This window comes from Aythya marila (assembly GCF_965140915.1).
Source record: "Aythya marila genome assembly, chromosome: 2".
NCBI classification, from domain to species: domain Eukaryota; kingdom Metazoa; phylum Chordata; class Aves; order Anseriformes; family Anatidae; genus Aythya; species Aythya marila.
This window is the reverse complement of record NC_139043.1, coordinates 137879578-137903334: the sequence shown is the minus strand read 5'-3', so window position 1 is coordinate 137903334 and position 23757 is coordinate 137879578. Positions and strand designations below refer to the sequence as shown.

Sequence of the window (23757 nt, the reverse complement as noted above, 5' to 3'; positions counted from 1 at the left end):
AAGACACTAGCATATCTTGGAATGGTACCATTTAAATGCAGGGCTTTTGTAGTTGTGGTTATTTTTCATATTTACATGCCTTAAGAAGCAACTATCTTGTGTCCATTTGGAATATATCAAGACTCATGCAAGTAACTTGATGTCACACTACACTGAAGACAAACCTTCTAAGTTTACCAATCATTCACATTTGATAACTATTGAAAGCTCGTATGTCAAATTCTAAGCTTGCTTTTCAAAAGTATGAAGATACACATAGACAGTTAATATTCCTCCTAATGATAAATGAGTTTTAACTTACCCTCCTCCACCAAAAGCAAGGGAGTCCATGTCACCTTTAATGAAGAACATGTTGTCTCCTGTCCATTTGAAAACCTAATGAAAAAAAACAGACTAGCAAATTAGAATATGTCAACTTTGTTTGGGTTGAGGAAAATCAAACAATAATAAACATGGTATATGCTAATTTAATACGGTTACCAAATTCACACAAAAACTCTGGGAACAGATAAATGCAGACACAGAAGCAGAACAAAGTCTATTTTTTATACTATTTTAAAACAACACTACACTAGACTATCTCTTCCTTGAGCAATAAGGCTTCTACACAATGAAAAATGCCAAGAAATCACGCAGAGGTTAGATGATACAGCCTTTAAAATGATGTCATCATTTCTGAATTTTTTAGATAAATGTAGCAGAATTTTAAATAGCAGAAAAATCTTGCAGATGAGTCAGCTTAAGGAAGCTTTTCACTATGCAAACGCTACTATTTTACTGAGCACCTACTGATTCTGTGGAAAAGCTAGTATGCTGTTTTTTTGTGCCAAATCCTAGATATTTTTTTTTTATTATTATTATTTACTGTTACACTTATTCAGTATCTTAGGAGATAATGCACATGGGGGAAGGGGGAAAGTTAAGCCATACCAAGGTATATCTTCTTACCTCAAAATCTGGAGAAAAAGTGAACAAAAAGGTCTCCCCAGTGCCATAAAATCCATCGCTCACTTTAAATGGTTCAGATGCTAGTGCACCAAAAATCTGTAACAATAAAAACACAAAAGAAAATACTTGAGGAAAAACTGCACAGCATCTGAGAGTCAATGATGATTGGTATTAACTAATAAGCATATCAGTCATGTTGTAAACATTGCCAGATTTTGAATTCATTACAGGATTATAAACTTTAAACATTATCATGGTCCTGAGCGCACTGATTTATGTTGTGGTGCTTTGTGATACAATAAACAAAAGAACGTAAGAGGACTCTCCCTCACTAAGTCAATACCAAAAAAAAAATAAAATAAAATAAAAAACATTTTTTTTTTTTAAATCAAAGGATAGAAACTAAACTTTGGAAATTCTCAGAAATGATTTACATATTTTCAAATCATAAGGTTCTATATATGCATTTCTTGTTCTTCAACTACACTATTATCAGCAAGTTCCTAGCTGTACCTTTTTTTTTTCCATAGGATTTATTCTTTCCAGCAGGTAAGCACCAGTTACCCTGTCTTACAGTAGAGACAGACTTAATCTAAACCTTTTTTTGTGTAGTAAGAGTATTTTCAGTATGTATATTCAGTATGTATATTTCTGAATATATATTCAGTAATAAGAACATTTCAGCAGTAGTTAAATGTCGGAGGACTCATTACCAAATTTTAAAATTGGACTTAAATAGTATCAATTTCTCAGGAACTAGAATTAGAAAAACACCCTACATAATTATGCAAAATCAAGTGCACAACATGGAGCACAAAATTAGTGTTTCTGTTGCTAGTAGAAAACTTGTTTCGGCATCTGCAAAAGCAGAGTTAGATGCAAATATCAAAGCAGTCCACTAGCACTTTCTTATTTGCCTGTATAAGAAAAAAAAAAAAAAGATTTTTTTTTTTTATTCACGTTAAACAGTAAATCTCATGACACATGAGAGTGAGGCACTAAAGCTCATGTCCTGACATCCAGTGTTTGGGATATAAATCAAGGTATTTTCTTCTGCCCATCCTAAGAAGCTCCATAGCCATAGGTAGGTTTTCCAACCATTACATTCCATGTTGAGGTCTGTAGTAGCCATTAATATATATGAAACTAGTTCAAGCTCCTTCAAGTCACAACTTTCAGACCAGGAACTCAAAGATTATATATTTGATAGCTCTGTGCAAAGACTGTTTTAAAGTTGGCTTGGTTTTTATACCAGTTCAGAACAACTGCTGTTATAGAATTCTGTACTTCTCAGGAATTTTTTGTGGTCTGGAAAGTTTCTTGTTCAGAAACTTCAAACTTCTAGTTGAAATAAAAGGCAGCAAGCTTTAAAGGAGAATAATGTAAGGGAATGATGTGCTTATTATAAAATAAAGCATCTTCCTCCCCTTGATACATAATCTTCGACTGGTTATGAGACACCCAAGACATCATTTACTGTTCTTCAGGAGATTTTTAGGGATAATTTTCAAAGGTCCTGATAACGCACATAAGATTATGTCTTAGAAGTGTAACTGAGAACAATCATGTCAATAGCACACTTTCTGAAACATTTTTATTGAATTCAAATACTAATTTCCTACAATAAACTTTTAATAATTTTGAAGGAATTATGCAAAACAGCAAACAAAATTACTTTGGTGCAGGTAGTACTACACACTTTTAAAAGTCAATTTTGAGACCCTCAACTTATTATTATGGAGCAGAAGAGAGGATTTACACACTGAATTTCCTCTAAACCATAATACCTGAAGAGGTTTCCTTACTACTTTATTTTTAATTTATTAAGAACATCACTACATTGACAAGATACTTTACCTTGGATCATACTTTTGACAAATATGTACACTAAAATCAGATTCTTTGTAGTGTTTTTTTTTGTTTGTTTGTTTTTAAGCTTACTTAACAAGCAGATGAAACAAAATATTATAGTCAGCTAAAGGTGTTCACTTTTCACGTTTTAAATGCATTGTTAAATAGCAAATTCAGTCTAAAAACGTCAAGTTTCAATCACTGAAGTACAATTTTCCATAACTGAGTTGGATTTTTTGCTGTTCAAGAATGTGGAAGGAAGTTTTAATCCAAGATCACAGAAGAACTATGTCAATACTTCTTTTGCATAGGTAGTTATTTCATTGAACATACAGGAACAAATAATGTAAAGACATTTTTCTTTGTTATCCCACAGTTTAAGCATGAACAAAACAGCTGTATGAGATAAAGAAATGGATATATACATTTTACTTTCTGGGGAAATCAACCAAATTAGACCAAAATGAAGGAACACTAAAGAAAAAAAAAAGTTTCCTGTTACTTTCCAGAAAATATTGTTTGGTTGGTTATTTTTAATTTGAAATTATTAAAATTATACTTGAAATTATATATTCCCAATATTTTTACAACCTACAGCTTTTTGTTGTTGTTAGCCCATTACTGGCTTGATAGCCTCCTAGGTCAGAGAAAGTTCATATGAGAACTGTCCAAGTATAACATCCGATGCAGGTGTTACATACAGTAAGTTGTGGGCAGAATATTAAGTGATCATATGCTCAAGCAGCAGCAACAAGATTAAAAACAGAAGGAGATCAGAGAAGTGCATCTCTCAATTATGGCATGATGGCTGAGGAAGTGATCATCATCAATACAGAAAGAAATAAAAATTAAATAGATAAAAATGAAATTGTTGTTTCATATTAGTGGAAAATCAGCTGGCTTAATCAATTAGAGTCACTCAGTCGACTGCTACAAAGACATGCAAAACTTTCCCTCTGCAATTTTGTGAAGAATGCTAAAATTAAGTTACAGAAAAAGTAGTTAAAATTGCTGTTTGATTTCAGAATTAAGTGATATCTTACTATAAAGACCACAAACTCTAAAATCCTTTTTCTAAAAATAGTCAGCTTAGTTTGAGTCTATGATATCTCCTCACCTAACACACGATTCAGATTAGATAATGATATTTTAAATTTACAGTAGTCAATCATTCTAAATTGGTACTTTGGGTATTACTGAAAACTCTGAGTAAAGGCTGGAAAAAGGATTCTTTTCTACATGCTTTATTTAGTTTTGGCTAAAGGAGTTTACTGGCTTAATTCTTTATAAAAATCAGGTCTTCCATCAGAACTTTAAGAAGTATTGGTTCATTGTCCTTCAGAGACTACTGGCCAAATATCAGAGATAATCTTTAAATACTAGAAGATTAGAGTAACCAAATACCTAGTTTCCAGCAATACGTTTCTTTAGTAACATAACCTTCTTCTAGGGTTTCATTTGTTACCTCAGTGTCACAAGAAACAAGTAAGCTAGTGCATGACTTAGTTCACATCAATTTAGTCAATTTAGTTCACATCAAGTTAGTCCATTCAGGACTAACTTTACATCCTGCTCTGAAGTAAATATGAGATTTTTAATTAAAAACTGATGCTCCTTCTCAGGAATTAACAGTTAAAATAATGTAAAGAGTTTGGCCAATCTTAAAACATCTTAGTCCAGACTCTACACAGATATGAACTTTTCACAAAGCATTTATTTGTGTCCGTATCAGATCATCTCAGTGCTGTTATTTGTATACCTGTAAAATACAAAACAAGCACACCTCCAAACCAAATGGAGAACTTTACAGATTTTTGACTGAGATACTTTAAAGCTTGCTTCATTATAAATACAGGAATAATTTATATAGGATTAGAATAACCTAAATTGTAATGGACATCAGATAGTTATCTTGTACAGTTTTCTGCTCAAAGGAAGACTAATTCTGAAGCTATATTGGCTTGGATCAGGGTCTCATCCAGTCAAGCTTTGAGTACTATGAAAAGTGTTAAGTTCTGGTGCCTACTTGACTCAAAAGTCCAAACACTTTCATCAATTTTCCCAGACTAGAGCCTCTAAATTGAGAACACTAGTCATGGCTTGCTTCAACAACAAGAAAAAAAAAATAAAATTGTCATAGTTATGAATTCCCTGTTTCAGTTGGGCAAACAGGGTGCTTTTTCAACATGCAAGTTGAGATACTTATGAAAAGTTATCTGAATAGTTTCAACAGCATTGCAATACTACATGGTGGTGGTAGGACAGTCTGAATGTTCTGAAACAGAACATTTTGGCTCTGGGCCAGATAATCTGGTACCAGGAAGCAGGTAACTTGTAGGATGCAGAAATTAATCTTGAGAAGCTAATAACAGAATCAGAGAAGAAAAGTTACCAAAGTACATTTGAAGAGGCTGACGGGTCTCTTGAGACATCAAGTCTACTGAATAGTTTTTATCTTCAAGATTAAGAAGTAATGAAAAGTTCTCTTTTAAAGAATTTATGTTGAAAAAAAATATTGTATTAGCACAGAGGTTTAGAAGAAATTTTTCTTTTTTAAATAAGGGAATCCATGAGGCAGGAAACAGAATGGGAAAAAAAAAAAAAAAAATGAGTTGGGACTCGAATTAGAAAACATACCCTTTATTTACAGTTTTCAGCCCCCCTGAATGATATGAGGTGATATGAGCCCATGCTTCCTGAAAATAAAAACAGTTGTTACCAAAGTGGGACAGGTAAGTAAAGTAAATGTTAGCTTTTGCAGTGGCTGTGTCACTTGCATGAGAGAGCACAGGACATTCAGTAAGAAAGAATCAAAGTCTCATGCTGCCTGTAATGTTTATCTTTTATTAGAATCCTCAAGAGAGCATGCTTGCTACTCAAATGGCAAGATGTGATCCAGTTTCTCAAATTTACACCACAGAGAGAGAATCAAGGAATATAACGTCATGCAGTAAAGATCCCATAGCCCTTGAATGGGAGAGAGATGTTGGCTGCAGACACAGAACGTACTAGCAGTAGCTGGCAAAGACATTCCAACTCAACGTGACCTTCTGGCATCAGAAGTTTAGAGATCATTTCTAGTGTTGTAAGTATGTTACAAAAAGAATAGTAAGAGTAAATTCAATAATATTATAAGAGTCACAGTTTGACAGTGAACTAGTATCGTTATAGTATTTCCCAGAACTACAGTATGTCAGAGTACTCCTTGATGGTGAATCACATTTTTTTTTAAAAAGCCTCTATTGTAACTACTAAGAAGGAAACCATTTTGATACACATAAGTTTTCCTCCTTTCCTTTATAATTCCCAAAATTGGGAATCAATTTTGCAGGTTCCAACTTTCACACAGTTTCGTACCTGTCCATCACTGTCCTTGATAACCAACAACACAGGTGTATCTAATCCCAGCATAGTTCGATACAGAGTCTTCAAACTCATGCCATGCTTGGCAGTACTGTAGGCAAGAGTCCATGGATATCCAATAGTCCGCGGTGGAAGAGACTTTGTAAGCTGTTAAGAGGATAATGACAATCCTTTTACTTATTTATTTTTACTATTTGTAAAAACATACTGCATACCAGTAAAGGCTGATAATATTCTTCTGAGCTACTACAAGCAATCTTAACAGCTAGTTTAAGAAACTCCAGTCAGCCTACAAGTTTCACCCACATTTTCTATCCTTGGTCTCTCAAGGAAGTTTATTCTCCCAGCTCTACCAGTGATCTACAGGAGAAGAATGGTTTCACCAAATGAGTACATGTTTGGTAAAGTCTCGAAGTTATCTAAAGACAGTAAAGGCATGTAGTTATTCTTGCATAGCAATACTACATCTCAGTACTGGTATACTACATGTATATTACTCAAGTCAACAGGTAACAAACTGAAGAATAAAAGATGCTTGCTCTCCTGTTCCCATGCCTTTGAACATAACCCTTGATGCAAACCTTCAATAACCATATATAGTGTGATGAGTTTGGACTGGACAGTGAGAACTGCAGTGATCACCACACTGTTGTCAAAAAGAATGAAACAGAGGCAAAGAGACTAATGTTAGCAAGATATATTAAAAGTGTGATAGGAGAAAACTAAAGTTTTTGCTACGAAAGTGTTGACTTATGCATTTGTACCACACAAGGCCTTAAATTATTTGGTGTGTTTTACACAATGCCATATCATTTGTGAAGCATCAACATACAACACTAAAAAAATCCTGTAAGTAAGTAAATACCTTTTCTATTTGTTCTGGCTGGAGTAATTCACTGGGATCACTAAGATTTGGCCGGAATGCTTCAGGCTCCAGGTCTGTTTTTATGTTTGTTGCCTGTTTTGAATTTGTATCTTCTCTTGTTGTTATCTACAAAAAGAATCACAGAAAAATAAGTATTTGCAATACCATCAGCAGGGAAGATACAATTTGCAGGTTTAAAACCATGCAGTTACCAATTTACAGTTATGCAGCTCCTTTGAAAGTTAAAAAAATCCATTAATTTGATCTAAGCAAGATTGTCACTGTTTCCAATAGCAAGCCAATATTCAACAATATATTAATATTAAATTACACGGTTACCTACTCAGAAAGAAGCCACGGTTTTATGCTAAAATAAATCCTTCAGACAGGTGAAGGAGTCAAATGCTTTTCTGAGGTCAAGGCACACGCTTGCATTTTAATTCCATTGTATCATTCACATTAAATATAATTTAAAGAGCTCAGAAAAGGAATTTAAACTTCAAAATATTAATAAAAAAATCTCAGCAGTTTCTGTATCAATTTTTTTTTTTAAGAGTACCTGTGAAAGTTTCCACATCTCTACTATGTATCTGAAAAGACTGTTGTCAAACACCTTGAGTAAAGCATCTGAATTGAGCTCTAGGAACATTGCTACTTTATGAGCTGATCTGCTAGAGTACTTATGGGAAAAAGAAGAAAGATTTGACAGCTGAGAGGGGTGGGGAGAAGAAAGCAGTAACACTTAATGCTGCATATTGATCTTGGGAGATCTGGCAGAGATGCATTATTCAATTCTCCTGCAGTAGTTTAAAATCCCCTGCCCATACACCTACCCTAATCAGTTGATGACCACCATTTGCTGGAGATGGCAGAAGGCCACAAAATGCATCAGATTTCATAGATCACAGCAGTTGTTTAGCTTAGTCTGCATTCATTAGCACTTTCAAGCTAAAATGCCATGCAACAAAAACTAGACCAACTAAGAACCAGTTTTCCTTTTATAAATCTTGCTACAGAAGTAGTTAAAGCTTATTGTGGGAATAGCTTAATCTGACAAAAGTGCAGGACTGAAAGTTAAGGAAGTTAGCAACATAAACCACTGCAGCAAGACTTATTATAACAGAGATTTAATAAATAAAGAAGCCTTAACAAGAACGAGTACACCTGAAAAATTTAGCAGCCTCAACTAAGTTTCAGTAAAGGTCAGACTGAAATATTCAAAGCCTGAATCCCGCAAATTTTAAGGAAATACCTGCCATTTCCAGAAAAAAAAAAAAAAAAAAAAAGCAAGCAAACAAAAAAAACCACCTGTGTTTGCCATATAGCTCATATTAAAAACATACATGAAAACTACAGTATTTCATGTACCACTGTGATAAACTTTGCCAAGCCTTTCAGAAAGAACTTTCTTAGTTAACTAAAGAAAAGCTAGATAAAAGAAAACACTGGAATACACATAGGAGTATTTAAACAAATACACCACCTGGGAGGAAGGCAAGAAAACCACAGCAAGAAATCCAACCCCATGTTATCACCTTTCTTTCCCTTAAGAGCTATGAAAAAAAGTTCCTATCATGAACTCCTGTTACTTAAAAATAGTTGTATATATACACACTCTAAGTATATGCGTGCAATAACTTAATTGCAACATTAATTCTAAGCTCCAGGAAAGGTACACTTAAAAAGCAACAATCAAGTAAGCAAAAAACTCAGGCCTTCCATTTTTCAGTGGAGGGTGACAACTGTTTCTAGTGTCAACTATGCACTAATTTCTGTGTCCTGAGGAAAAAAAGTATCTGCACTTCTCACATACAAAGATGACACACATATTGCATTTGTGCTATCTATAGAAGATGTTATTTAGTAGCCCAGTCTTTTCTACCTTACATACCTCTCATACATCTTATACTGCTTCACCTCTGTAAAAGCCTCAGCAATGTTCAAGAGTACAGCAGAAAGTTTATTCCCTGTTATTCTTCAATATTGATTAAAGCACACCACGCAAACATGAATAATTTGTATTAAAGACTTGTTTTTGTATGAAAACAGTAGAGCAACTTTCTAGGAAAAATACTGCTTTGTAGAAGCAGACGTAGAAGGCTATCTATCTGACAGAACCAAGTGCAGCTCCTGCACATGTATTTCCTGCTCAATTTCCATTAAGCAGACTGACCTATGTGCACATTCCAGGGGCTACTGCAGTTAGTAACTGTCAGGCTGTCTACACCACAAACCAAAAAAACAGCCTCAGAGCAGAGTCTGGAGCACGCACAGCTTCCAGGCTGTGGCCATCACATCAGCTTTTTCAAGTCAGCTTAAATCTTGAGTTGGGGCATCCCAGGTGAGAGTTATTTGAAAAGAACTGTTGCATTTCCAGGATATTAATACAAAGATTCCCCACCAATACTTGTCAGAGACAACTGTTTTGTTCTCAAATGGGAATTTATCTTCTCTGCAGAATTTTTGATTTTCCTGTAGAAGTGCAACTTCTGGGTTTATGCTCACTATCAATTTACACAACCTTGCTATTAATAAAATGCTTACGTAGCAAATTACTAAGTATTAAATAAATTGAAATAAAAGAACTAAGAAGAGATTGCATAATTATATAATGGTTTAAAAAGCCAAGATTAAAGTAAAAAAATAAACATGAAATGAACTTTCTAAAGTTTCAGCAGCCAATTACTACAGGAAAAAACAACTGAGCTCTTAAGAGTTCTGTGTTATGCTTTCCATCAGTAAGTTAGATATGATATAAAACTTTGAATTGAGATGTACAACTATCAAACTAAGGAACACCTAAAGAGAATGCAAGTATCAGTTCCAGTCCACATCAGTAAGCCTTCAAAAATCCAAAATAAAATACTGGTTTTGATAAAGGAAGTTCCGTTATCAGCTCCATTTGTATAACCTTTGACATTTTGAACTGCCTCAGTTACCTGCTTGTATAATGAAATAAATACTTACCTATTCCACAGAAGTGAAGCTTCATACTTGCCAAATACTAAGAGATTCTTGATGAATAATCCCTATATAAAATTAAACATCCATGCAACTATGCAACAGTTTTTAGATTCTTCACCTGTTTTGCATTCTTTTTAGGAAAGTTTCTATCTAACACAACACACCAGTCTAAAATGGAAGTTAAAACACATCACTCCAAGCAGTACTGAGAACAAGTTTTCAAATTCTGACAGAAAATTCCTGTTTGAAAGAGTTGGAAGTAATAACTTCATCATAAAGTTACTGCATTCCATCATAGCATTGTACAATTAAATACATCCAAAACAAAGGAATTTTCTGCTGGATCCTTGTAGTGTTGTAGACAAGACAAACCCACTTAATATGGGGCTTGCCCTGATCAAAGACACTACAAAGAAAGATGTCTTTAGTATCTGGAGATGGGTTTTAAACTACTGAAGAGTGCACCTGGAGACGTCTGCAGAGTGTGCGCAGTTCTTCGCTATTTAGAGCATCGATCCTGCGGTGATACTCAGCCACTGACACTACCTGAATATGGAGACAGGAAGACAATAATTCCACTGACAGTTGAAGAAAAGTAAAAAGGTAAGAAAGAAAAAAGTGGAGGAGAATAATGAAGGAAAAACGGGCAATGATAACAAGCAAGAAGTGCTAAAAGATGTTTGTTTTGGCAAGGACAATGCACACGTAGGCGATTTTAGACTTATGAGTAGACATAGCAAACTTACACATTAAACACCAATGGCACTAGCAGTCTGATGCATCTTAGTGTTCTAGGATGAATGTAGAACTGATAAAGAAGCACAAAGTTACCAGTATCAGGATGCTAAGTTATAAATCAATCTGAGTTGCATGCCTTAACCCACACTCTACACCCCCAAAGTCCTCTCAAACCTTCTTTACATCCAGATTAAATGAATCCTTTGAACCTGGTTTGCTTTCAGAAGCAGAATAACTAGAAGCAAACCTCAGATTTCTTAATAGGTTCAACTCTTCTATCTGTCAGTAAAGATAGTAAAAAACAAGGTAGCAGGACTACAGGCCAGTAACCCCCACAATATCTTTATCCTGTACTTTCCATTCACTTCCAAAGCTTCAGGAGCTGCTTGTCCATCACACAGCTGCGCATCAACACATTCACTCCAAATGCCACCTCCATTTTTGCAGGAGGTGTACAGACAGAAAGCCTTTAGTCAGAAAGCTCTAGAACATGCTGCTCTGGGTGCAACAAGCTGGCTAAAGGACTACAACAGTCATTTGGATGTAACTACAGCAGATAATGTGATTTTGAGAAAGACTCAAAATCATCATTTATATGAAAGCATCTTAAAACAGCTGGTGAAGAGATTAAATGGATGTCCCATGTAGTAAGAGCATATTAAAAATTTCTAGAGATCCTACCACAATGCAAAGGAAGATAACCACAAGTCCAGCAGCTCCCCATCTACCTGCCCCTACTACAAGGAGTTTGGCCAGATACTCGCCACTGTCCTGAGTACAGAGCCCAGTCACACATGACTGGCTCTTGAGTAGTGATGGTTCACTCTACCCATGCAACTGCAAGGCAAGGAAAAAGGAATATTTGTAACATCCAGTTTTATAACTGAATAAACTAAACTACTAGCACTCATTTTATGTCCACTACTTTCCATTGTTCTCTTATAAAAGATAAAGAATAGATTGTATTTTGTGCATTCTCAGAGTCAAGTAGTTACATGTAAAGCTTTAGAAGTATTCCCCAAGCATACAAATGATAGCGTAGCTGGATCAATTTATTTGCTGTGACAGTTTGTTACATCTTTACATCATTCTTCCCATCAACTTATAAACTTCTTGCTTTTCATGATGACAGTAAGGACTTGTAAGTCTTACCACTTCTTCAAGCACAGTCCCTACCACATAAGATGTTTAACTTCAAATAGTCTGTGAGTACCTGGTTACTTAAGGAGACTCTTGCCCCCCCAAAAAATCTCATAGTGCCTGAAACCATTATATAGATGCCATTTCACATACTGTAATGTTGACAATTTTATAGGCAATGACATCTTGCCTTCAACTTGTCAAATGAATACTCTATCACAACCCTTCATTTGCGAAATCCTTAGATCACTAAGCAAGAGTGTCAGCAAGTCTGACGTGTCTGTTCATATGCCATAGGGAAGCCTACAACCTCAAACAGTGCACACAAGGTATTCTGACAGATTTCTTACCTAGAAGAAACATATATTTATTTGAGTAAGTATCCATAATAACATCTCGTCATCCTGAACACATTACGCACCGTCACATTACACTTGGACCTTCATATCTGCCTTGTGGACAAAAGCCTGCATACCACAGTCTGTGACTATGCAGTGACAATCACCACAAAAATCATGTCACAGAATTTCAAACTACAAACAAGAAAATTAGAGGCCTGGAATAGAGGGATCCACCCTCTCAAGTCTAGTATTTATTTTAAGCATACAGTCCATACTAGCATTCTGAGTAAGCCAAAAGGACAAATGTTTCAAGGTTAGCTATTCATCACTATGCGTTTCAGTAGATGGGAACTGGGCTTGAAATGAGTATGTTAAAGTAGCTCAATAGTTCAGCTATAGTGCATGACCTACAAAATGCTTATGGTTCAGGTCAACATCATTTATTTTTGCTTTAGAGTGGACAAAACTACGTATTTCTGGATTCTGTAGCTCATTTAGTCATGCAATCGGATACATCTTTAAGCTTACTGGCAACTACCTTCTACTAGTTCATCCATAAAGTGAGATGTATCTTGAAAACTGCTACCATTTTGTCTCTGCTAGGTCTGAGGGCTGTTTTGAAATGGTAGTAGTCTAATTAGTTAGAAGCTTCCTGTGCTTTACATTTGGTTTTATCTATACTCTGCTTATGCAGTGTCCTATTCCATCAAGATTTCTTCATTTTCCTTTTTTATAGCCATATTAGTCCTCCATTCAGTTTCACCACATCAAATAAATTGGTTATTTCTTCTCTTCCCCATGCCTCTGTACTGGCTGTCTACTATCCTGATCATTGCAGAAGATACTTCCTACCTCATTCCACTTTGAGCTTTCACTTTCTCACTCACACACTGTTAGAAATACATGGAAACCATGAAAGACAAGGGCAGTTTCATATGCATCATACTGCACTCTGGTCTTCAGTACAGAATGTTTCTTTGTACTAAAATTCTTTCATTTTGGGCAGACAGTAGTGGATGCCATTTATCTGTATTTCACAAAGGCTTTTAACACTGTGCTGCCTTGCAGTCAAATCAGTTATGTCTTGAGCATATGAAGACAAAACCGAAAAATTGCCTGGATTGCTGGGCTCAAAGGGCTGATGCTAGTGATTCAAAGTTTAACCACTGATAAGCCATAGGAGTCACTAGTATTCTGTATTGTTTAATCTGCTCAGTAGCACTGAAAATGCACCCTCAGCAAGCTTAGGAAGGACCAAACTCTAGGGAAAGTCCTCAATACACTAGAAGGAAGGGCAAGAGCTGATAATGACGCAACAGAAACCTCCTGACATCCCTCATCTCTCCAGATGCTTGAAGTTGAGTAGCAGCAAAGACCCACCTTTGTCCAGAACAGCCCCATGTGGCAGTACAGGCTGAGGGCTGGCTGACTAGACAGCAGCTTTGCAGGAAAGGAGTAAGGGCCAAGGGGAGGTGGGATCTGGTGTCCCGGTAGGCAAAGTGTTTAACAGTGGCTGCTTGTGAAGATGAAGACTAATCATGTTCCAGGTGACAAATGAAAGAGCAATGCCAAAGGTCAAGAAAGATGATAACTCCCCTGTTAGGGGAGCTTGTGAAGCTGCACATGCAATGTTGTGACTACTTCTGTCCCCTTCAGTCCAAGACAGATTGACACACTGCACAGAGCCCACTGGGGGGGATGATTAGGGGTGGAAACATGATACACAAGGACTGTCTGAGAGAGCTGGTTTGTGTAGCCTGCAAGAGAGACAATACTAACAAATAACTTGATTCCTTTGTTGTGCTTCCAATCTGGGCACTAAAAGGATGGAAGGCATTAGTTACAAGGCACAACAAGGCGAATTCTTATCAGATGAAAGAAATAATTCTCCACAGTGGAGATGATTGACTGACTGACACAGGGTTCCAAGGAAAATCACAGTATCTCCATCCTTGCTGGCTTTCAAATACTGAGCAAAGTCCAGAGAAAATTTAGATAAGTTCTTCTGCATTCAAGTCATTAAGCTTGAAAGGATAAAGCTATCAAAATTCCAGTACAGACCACGTCCTTACACAGAAGTTGCCAGTATGCCCCAAATTGTCTTGATCTAGGTACTCTGCCCAGGATTAAAGTGCAGACCTACCTATGTGAAATTGCTGTGTGATTTACTGCACTCTTCACTATGCCAGCATCCAGATTACTGAACACTTAAATTTACTTTGAGGGTCAGAAAGTGTTCCTGAAGAACCCTCTGCCGACTCTCTAGCTATATACTGTTTCAAAAAGAATTAAGGCAGAGACAAGGACAGCTAAATCTCTCATGGTTAAATTGGGCACTGGTTGGTATAGACTGAAGCAAAGAAAATGTACAACTGGGAAGTTAGTGTTTCAGGACAAAAGAGATTCTGTAGCCTCTATTCTAAACCAATACTGTTGAGAAAATATGGGATAAGTTGTATGACCAGTGCGAATGCTTTTCAGCTTGACTTCATACCAGTTATGAGTTAACCACTCAGTAAAACATACAGGAGTTTGAATATTTAATGCTGTTAAGTCAAAAAGAGGGTTTACATGCTAACTGTCCAACTTAGCAGGGGACTTAGGATTGTCCTTCTAGAGAAACTCATGTTTTGCAACACTGCTTTTCTGAAAGTATGTCAGAGGACCTCCTCTTGCAAGATATGCTGGCATACCCAAAAAGCAAAGCACAAATGATAGATCCTAATATGGAACTTATTAGTCCGTTAGCAATCCACATGAATATCCAGTTACAATTGTTTGAATGCCCTTGAAGGACAGTTTTCCACATGCATAGTGACACATCAACACTTCCAGCCACTGGTTCCATACAGCTGCAATATAGTGCTGTAAAAAAACCACACTGTTTACATCAAGGAGGGAAACCTCTACCAGTTTAATGAAGTAAAGTGACCAACACATGCACTTGATGCGTTTGCTAATACCACTGTCTAACTGCTGCTCTCAAACCAAGTACAGCTGAACTTTCGGAGCTAACAAATAGCTGAAACGATGTCCTCTGTCTTATCAGAGCTGAACAGTGCTTCTGAAAGGTAAGAATGGAGAAGGTGTAAAAGTCCTAAGCAGTTTTCTTCAGCATCAGTTATCTATACTCTCATGATTAACTGAATATGAAAGAGAATGAAAGCTGAACAATTATACTCTGAACCTTAGTACATCTGCTCAAAATCAGGTGAACTGAAAGCTTCTTTGTGAACAGACTCCAGAATGCTTCACAAATTGTGCCAAGTTATTTGATTAAAATAAAAATGAAATCAATGTAATTTTATTAAACCCTTTACAAGTTACTCCAAACTATCAGTCTACTACTAATTCATTAGTAACTGGAGAAAGGTAAGAAAGTATCAAACCCTTTATAAAGGCTGCAAATAGGTTACAATGATAATAAAAGGTACATTCATGAACCAAATGCTGTTAGGGAATATTTTAAGAGAAAAACTTCGTGTTCCTTTTTTCAGACAAATTTAGCATCCTTTCAAAATTCTTAGATACTGCCTGAAAGGAAGCAATATTGAAGCAGTCTTCTGTTACAAAAAGGAGTGTTTATGATATATTAACTGCATTAAAATAATGTATTAATACATAACAATTACTACATTAGATAAACATTAAGTATCATTCTGAAAAAAAAAAATATCTAACGCAAATTTAATTTATGTTAATGAGAAAAAAAATCCCTGCATAAATGTTTCCATGTGCCTCCTTGCAGATATATGTACCTATTTCACTAAACCAAGGCTAATATCAAAAATTTAGCTGCATCTATCAGACTGTTTACCTGCTCATACCATCAGAAGCGTTCCTATATATCTTCTGAGGTAGGACCCATAATATAGATCACAGATGGAAATGACTGTAGATGCAAGTTAAGCCCTTTGCTAAAGGAAAAGTTTAGAAAACAGATAAATTGAAAAAAAAATTGAATTCCGATAGCTTTTGAGAGCTATTGGAATATTTTGGACAGCTATTTGAGAGCTATTGAGAACCATGGCTCTGGACCTGCCTATGGCCATGCAAGTCAGCTCAGGAAGCAGGTGTGGCTGCAGAGTGAACCCATCGGAGTGGTTTTCAGCCAAACCAGCTTCCTGTCACTGCTGATGAAGAGGAACAGCCAGCCATTTTAGGCAAAGGAGAGGGATCAGAGAATAGCAGCAGTCCACTAAACTCTCAGGCACTGCTGTTCTCTTTAAAACTGGCAGTCTCTCAGAGCTGTTCTGCATACCAGGATATTTTCCATAGCTGTGACAGAAGAGCTTAGTATCTTACAAGACAACAGCATTTGCCTTGTGATCAGTACAGTCTCCACAGCACCACGGGACAGACTGTTAAGTATCTGCTTTGACATAATAAACATGTATTGAAGAAAAATTAAAAGTTTCACAATAATCAGAATTAATAAATTCACTTGAGAAGAATGCAATCAAAGCCTTAAGCACACAGTGCTTACAGCAACTCTCGAAGCCTTTATAACAAACTATTTAAGATATTAGAAATCATTACTTTGAGAAAGATAATGCCAGCAAGAGTTAAACTTAACAGGAACATTAAATAAACCTTAGGATGTCTGTACAAAGAGTTAAGAATCAGATTTATGAATATTAGAGATGTCATGCAAGTTGACTCGTTTTGTCAAAGAATCTAAAATTTAAGAAAAGAAATTAGCATTATTACCAACAAAACCTAGATCTTCTGACCCAGTTGATTTATCTTGCAAATAATTGAAGGAAGTTTCAGAACTAGCAAGTAAAAGAAACCAGAGTTTCAGTTATCTAAACCAAAAGCACCCAGTACCTGACCTCAAGCTGCCATTCCAGAACTGTAGAATGGTTTTGGTTGGAAGAAACCTTGAAGATCATCCAACTCTAACCTCCCTGCCATGGGCAGGGACATCTCCCACCAGACCAGGTTGCCCAAAGTCCCATCCAGCCTGGTCTTGAACACTTCCAGGGATGGGGCATCCACAGCTTCTCTGGGCAACCTGGTCCAGTGCCTCACCACCCTCTGAGTGAAGAATTTCTTCCTAACAGCTATTCTAAGTCTACCTGCTTTTCTAGGCCCATTTCTTCCTTGTGCTGAGGGCCCCAGGGCTGAACGCAGAGCTCCAGGTGGGGTCTCAGAAGAGCAGAGCAGAGGGGGACAATCACCTTCCTTGCTCTGCTGGCCACGCTGCTTTTGGTGCAGCCCAGGGTATGGTTGGCTTCCTGAGCTGTAAGCACACATTGCCAGCTCATGCTGAGCTCACCAACCAACACACCCCCAGGTCCTTCTCCTCAGGGCTGCTCTCAACCCATTCTCCACCCAGCCTGTATTTGTGCTTGGGATTGCCCAAACCCAGGTGCAGGACCTCACTCTTGGCTTTGTGGGCCTGTGTGAACCTCAGAGGCTCACACAGGCCCAACCTCTCAGGCCTGCCCAGACCCCTCTGGATGGCATCCCATCCCTCCTGCATGTCAACCGCACCACGCAGCGTGGTGTCATCACTAAACTTGCTGAGGGTGCACTCGATCTCACCATCCACGTCACCAACAAAGATGACAAACAGTGCCAGTCACAAAACTGACCCCCAAGTATAAATATAAAATCTGATCACGCCATGGAGATTCCTCTCAGGTGTGAGAACAAAGTGTATTATAACACGTCATATATGCTTAGAAGTAGATAACTGAATCCCACCCTAGTTGTGGAAAGCTTTGCCCTTTTTCATCAGAAAAGCTATGGAATCAAATTTGGATTGCATAGACCATTAAATGCACACAAAATATAAGCCTCTAATACCCACTTATTTTCTTTCAATTTACAAACAACCTTTTCAAATCTTTATCTGCTACTGAACTGCACTTGTAGTGAGTTCAGTAGCAGATAAATCACATATTTCACAAGTATTAATACACATACTCTAAGTTAGGACACTGGGTATGGCACACACCTGATCAGGACAAGGTTCAAGGCAATAATCACTATAAGAAAGTACTGGATTGCACTCTTTTTTTTTTTTTTTTCCCCAATATACTCAGATCAGTTCACTACTATAACTAATAAAACTGAGCATGGAAAACTGCCTTCTGAAGATCTTTGTAGCAGTATTATTGGATTAATGCAATCTGGTTCTGGTACCCATAGTGGTGAGCACTAACTTCTCATCTTTCACGTGTATACTCTTATTAACACATCCCCAGAACCTAAACATAGCCAAAGAACTACACCATCAGCTTAGCAACTTATTGCTAACACATCAAGAACACACCAAGCCTGCTGGAGTTTAAGAAGTGTTTGGACAATGTTCTCAGTCATATGGTCTGAATTTTTGGTAGACATTCTGTGGAGCCAGGAGTTGGAGTTGGATCCTTGTGGGTCCCTTCAAACTGGGGGTATTCTATGATTCTATGAAGAATCTCAGAATTTGTGCAAGTCAAGACATTCAAACCATTAAAACCAGAATTATTTTAATGCCCTTTGCATTGTATTTTCAGAATATAAAAGACAAAGGTAAGGTTTTAGTTGTTTTATCCCCTTTGGCTGCATCCCCTATAGAAACACTGCAAAGCATTCCAGCCATGACAGGCATTTCCCAAAGGCAGCAAATTCACCTTTTGTTCTCTTGTATTGCCTGGTGTCCTTTGTCTGAAGTGCTTTGACAGAAGAATGGCTGCCTACATTTCTAACATTCTAGAAACTTACCATCATAGCTTCTATTGCAGTACAATGAAGAGTTAGTACCAAAGAGATTTACTAAAAATTGGGAAGCATATTTTGAAGTGGGAGCATGATGCTTTGTTTGGTCATTAAGACTGATTTCTTACCCTAGGAAAGCATGAGATGCCTTAAATGCCTGGTCTAAGTTTACTCTATCATGTATACTAAAGACCTTGTAGGTAAATAAACCCAGATGACTTATACCTAATTCATACTTTTATTATAGTTGCTGGACCAAACAGAATGATATGTTATTTCACGTCAGCTGTGTCTTCATCTGAATTTCAGATGAACAAACAAAACATTTAGTCAAAAACCTATACTTCATATTTGCTGCCAGTCTAACATGCTTCCCACTGTCTCACATAACACAAGTAATGGTTCCAACACTCCTCCTCTCTTTTCCATACGAAGGTTACACTGGCACATTAGCTTTATGATCATTCATTGAAGGGAAAAAAATACAGAGTAACTTGTTGATATAATAAGATTTGTAAGATATATTCATTCTGTAGTTATTTCTACACCCCTTTTTCTGATCAGACTTGTTTTATACATGAAAAAAACTGTTTTCTAGCAAAGAAAAATTCTCCTTATATTGTCAACCTCTCCATAGGAAAGGTTCTCAAAGTTTAACCTCTCCATACAAGTCAGTTACTATTGCTTTAGAGTAGTTGTTAGAGTAGTTGGACTCTGGCTAACATGAAACGTTGGTCCTAAAGGAAATACTTGTAACAAAGAATAAAACTTTTTTTTTTTTTTTTTTTTAAGTAAGCTGGGCAAGAAGCATCCATATCTATATTTAAATAATACCCTTGTTAACCTCCAGATACCCTGCAGCAGTGTAAAAGGTATGCTTGAATTACGTTTGAATTAATTCAGCTATTGTACCTCTATTCTATAGAAAAGTAAGAGCCTATTCTTTCAGAAAAATTTTCTTAGTCAGGAATGCATTTAGAGAAACAATCATTGCCATTTGACATGATTTAATATTCTGCAAGTAACCTGATTACAAATAAAGACAAAAATAAAAATAAAAAAGCGAAGTCAATAGCACCTCCAAAAGACACATGCACCAGAAACCAGAGATCTGCAACTCTTACAAAGAAGGTGAAAAGCTTATCAGAATCTGAATTATGTATCTCCAGATCTGCTGTCTGGTAAAGCACAAGCATATTGTCAAGATCGCTTCCTCCCAATTCCCAAGTTGCTACTGTTTTGCAAGTCTCACTGAGAACTATTTTATTATTATTATACAAATTTAAGCCTTTCTGGGGTAAACAATGCAGTACAAATAGTTAATTCCATAGATTTAGTGAACTGTAAAAACAGTGGCATGTCCTCACTCCCCTTTTTTTTTTTTTTTATAAATGTATGAGAGGGTCATGGGACTACAGCACTTTTCTCCATCAATTCAGAACTGTTAGAAGATCTTCATATGGTTGAATGACTTCTGAGAAGCTATAACCAAATAGCAGCTTGGATTTATAGCTTTCTAAGTAAATGTCAATGGAATCTACTGTTCAATATATTTAGCTATAAAGCAAATTGTTGCTGAAATAAGATGAATTACTCCAAAAGGGGAAAAAATAAAAACCAATAACACTCAAACTACTAAAATTCCGTAACCTTCAAAGTAGTTTCTCTTAACTAGTACCGATGAAATATGAGGAATTAAATTATGTACATGAAAACTGCGAAAATCTGACTTAGCATCCTGTTCACACATTCAAAATTTAAACTTCCAGAAACTGCCTATGCACCATACCGTTAAGAGAATGCAATACCAGAAATGAACATACTGTGCTGAAAATTACCAGAGCATATTTATGATTAACTGGCTGATGCTTTCCTCCCTTCTTCCCATACCAGAGCCGAGACATTTCCCTTCTAAAAATAAAACGAGACTAAAAATCATTCAAGGCTGTTTGAAAGCATTCTCTCTACCTGCTGTCAGTTCCAGGCACAGACAGAGCCCCACAATGGTGACAGGATAGGCTGCTAGAGGCACAGATTTGACTGACGTGGCTGGGAACAAATGAACAAGTGTACAGTAGGGGGGTTGCATCCCAAATGATGACGGTAGAGAAGAAGAAAGGTTTCCTGTATTCAAGGGTGGTTGCAGAGCAGGAGTTTGTTGAAAAGGCTAGAATATTTAAAGATACAGAACTTCATTTTTTTTTTTTATGCAGTACTTAAAAATACAAAATAAAGAGCTGCTTGTGAAATTGTTATTCTAATATTCATTAACAAATTTGCACTCCATAGTAAAATAAGTTTGTCTTTCTTTTGCTCATAAGTCTGTATAGACTCATTTTTTTTTCTTAGAGTCCAGGACTGGTTAAATAATGGTCAGTAATCCATAAATGTGTGTGTATATGTAATATATTAAAGGTTAAAGCATTCAGGATGCAATACTCTCCACATTTCTCAGAATCATGTTTTATTTCTTTTTTCCTTAAGGAAGGAACGTTTATCTAATCAGGTGTGTTCAGCAGTAATATGTGCAGCATGCACCCCTTTGAGAACTTCCTTGTAGTAGCACTTGCAGGCTTTATTCCCCCTCCCCAAAACACCCAGTGCTCCTAGTTCTAGATTAAAATATTGAATAAGCAGAGGTAGTGACAAGCAGCAGCATAACATTAAACACTGATCACTTCTGCTATTGCACCAATCTAAAAACCAAGATGCCTAAGCAGAGGAAACCAGCAGCAGAGCTCAAGTACACAGCAAACTCCACTGAAATTCCTCACCTTGCTCTAGTGTCTAACAATGTAATTCAGAATGATAAAGTGTTTCTTCTCCATAAAAGCTTTCTTAGGAGCTGGTAACTCTGAAAATCAATTTGTTCTGACTTAGCTTTCTTCTTAGCAATTCTCTTATGAACATTTTTATCAGTGGCCCATTCAAAACTTAAAATTGGGAAACTCATACAATAACATACTGACTGTGTATCTAGTGTAAGATTCAAACAAACCATACACCCATTTATTATGTTTTTAAAATCAATAAGAGCCAATACTGAAGTAAAGCAACAAACGCACTGCATAGACTTAATTAAAACTGCTTCAGATGAGATAATTGCAATAAATACAAGAACAGCTACAAAAATAAATCAGCCAGGCCAAACTCAAAGGAATGGAAAGTATGCAGAAAATCTATTTCAAACTGTTGAGATGCATCTTCTGAACCAAAAGAGAAAGCTAGCCACATAACTAACTCCCCCTCAGCTTATTTTAGCATTGTTTTCCTCCCTTCCCTCCTCCCTCCCCCAAAAAATTAAAATAAATAAAAAAAAGAAACCCAAGTTCTTCCCAAACAGTAGCCAACACACAGCTTCTCCAAAACTGGGGAAGGGGGGGAGGAATTACCTAGGAATTTAGGCCATCATATAATTTTTTATTCTAGTACACTGAATATATATTTTAAATCTTAACTCAACTTACTAGGATGCTTCCAGCTTCTAGTTAAAGTGGCTCCCACCCAGAGCTTCTCAGAAGGATTTTTAAAATTTGCTCAAAAGAGGAGAGCCATAAACTTGCTTGGTGAGATCTGAAAACCTGTTTTTTCCACCTAATTATATTTGCAAAGTTTAATGGGAATAAATGCAGTAGTAACTTTTTCAAATCAGACCTCCTGCCCATCTGTTTTGTTGTTCAGGCTTCCAGCAGCAGCAGCAACTCCCAAACTGGGAGCTGCCCTGTAGCTGAGAGTATCTGTTGGAGGGGGAAGGCAGGTCAGGATAGCATCATCATCATGAAACAGTAATAAGAGTGACCAAAGCTTTCTCTTGTGATTCTTGATCTCCACCCAGCCCCTTAACACTTTTTCCAGACTGGTGGAAGACAAATTTATGTTAGACAAAAAAAAAGGCCATCCAGGGATCTCAGAACCTCAGAGCATCTCCTAATTAAAGACAAAAATAAACTTTCCTTTTATTCTTTTCTGCATTTGTGGGTTATACTGCTGATCTGATAAATTGAATCAGAAACTCATCTTGTTAATACATTCCTTCATAAGTTCATAATTAATAAGATTCCAGACAGATGGAATATTAACTCAGACCTAACATAACTGCAGAACAGCAGCACGCATTTAAGAGCAGGTCTATTTGCTACCTAGACAACAGAACAAAACAAAGTGCATCTAATTACACTGAATATTAATCTTGTTATTGTCATTGTTAGTTTGTAACTAAGCCAAACATCTCTATACAATCAACGTTCAAGCCAGAAGCAAATAGGCCTTTCAGCAATTGTTGCACACAATGCTGGTTTTCCTAATAAACCAATCTGTCCTAAATTAAAAAGTAACAGAAAAATGTGAGTATAAACCAACACCATTTATGAAATGTCTTATTCTCACTCCAGGTCAGTTTATAGCTTTGCCATATCACATTTAAAGTTACCAATTTACAAGATCTCATAATCTAGAAACAGGATAACAACTACAGCAACTCCTCATAAACTTGTGTAGGAAAAAAACAGGATACAGGGTGTGAAACATCATTGCAGTCTGGCTAGATGGCGTCATTCTGTTTCTCTCTGTAGCTAGCACAACCTCTTACTACCGAAGAGACAGAAAAGTTGAGATGTTGAATTTCACAATCCCTGTATTTAACATGCACACATTTTTTAATCAATATTACATTAGTAAAAAAGACTCCTCTTAAGTGAACAAGGTTAGTCCTGAGAGATACTGGGGAGCATTTTTTTGGGAAGGAATTGCTTGTTTTAGCAATTCCTGTTAATTTCCACAGTATGCTTCTTTGTAGGGGACCATGTTTCATGATGAAAAGCCACACGTGTGTTACCC

At 36.6% G+C, this 23757-nt stretch overlaps 1 protein-coding gene across 4 annotated transcripts in view; it reads right to left on the bottom strand.

Moving 5' to 3' along the window:
* The window catches only part of OXR1 (oxidation resistance 1), a gene marked incomplete at its 5' end in the record, with an annotated part of 77818 nt that overhangs the window by 3261 nt on the left and 50800 nt on the right, over positions 1 to 23757 (bottom strand). For 2 of the 4 annotated variants that reach the window (XM_082754327.1, XM_082754325.1), the window contains 5 exons: positions 302 to 375; positions 949 to 1044; positions 6157 to 6309; positions 7028 to 7153; positions 10457 to 10537. In XM_082754327.1, the coding sequence (XP_082610453.1) occupies positions 302 to 375; positions 949 to 1044; positions 6157 to 6309; positions 7028 to 7153; positions 10457 to 10537 (530 nt within the window). Of the gene's footprint in view, positions 1 to 301; positions 376 to 948; positions 1045 to 6156; positions 6310 to 7027; positions 7154 to 10456; positions 10538 to 20759; positions 20826 to 23757 lie in introns of those variants that run through there. The other 2 variants (XM_082754328.1, XM_082754326.1) reach the window with 2 other exon arrangements.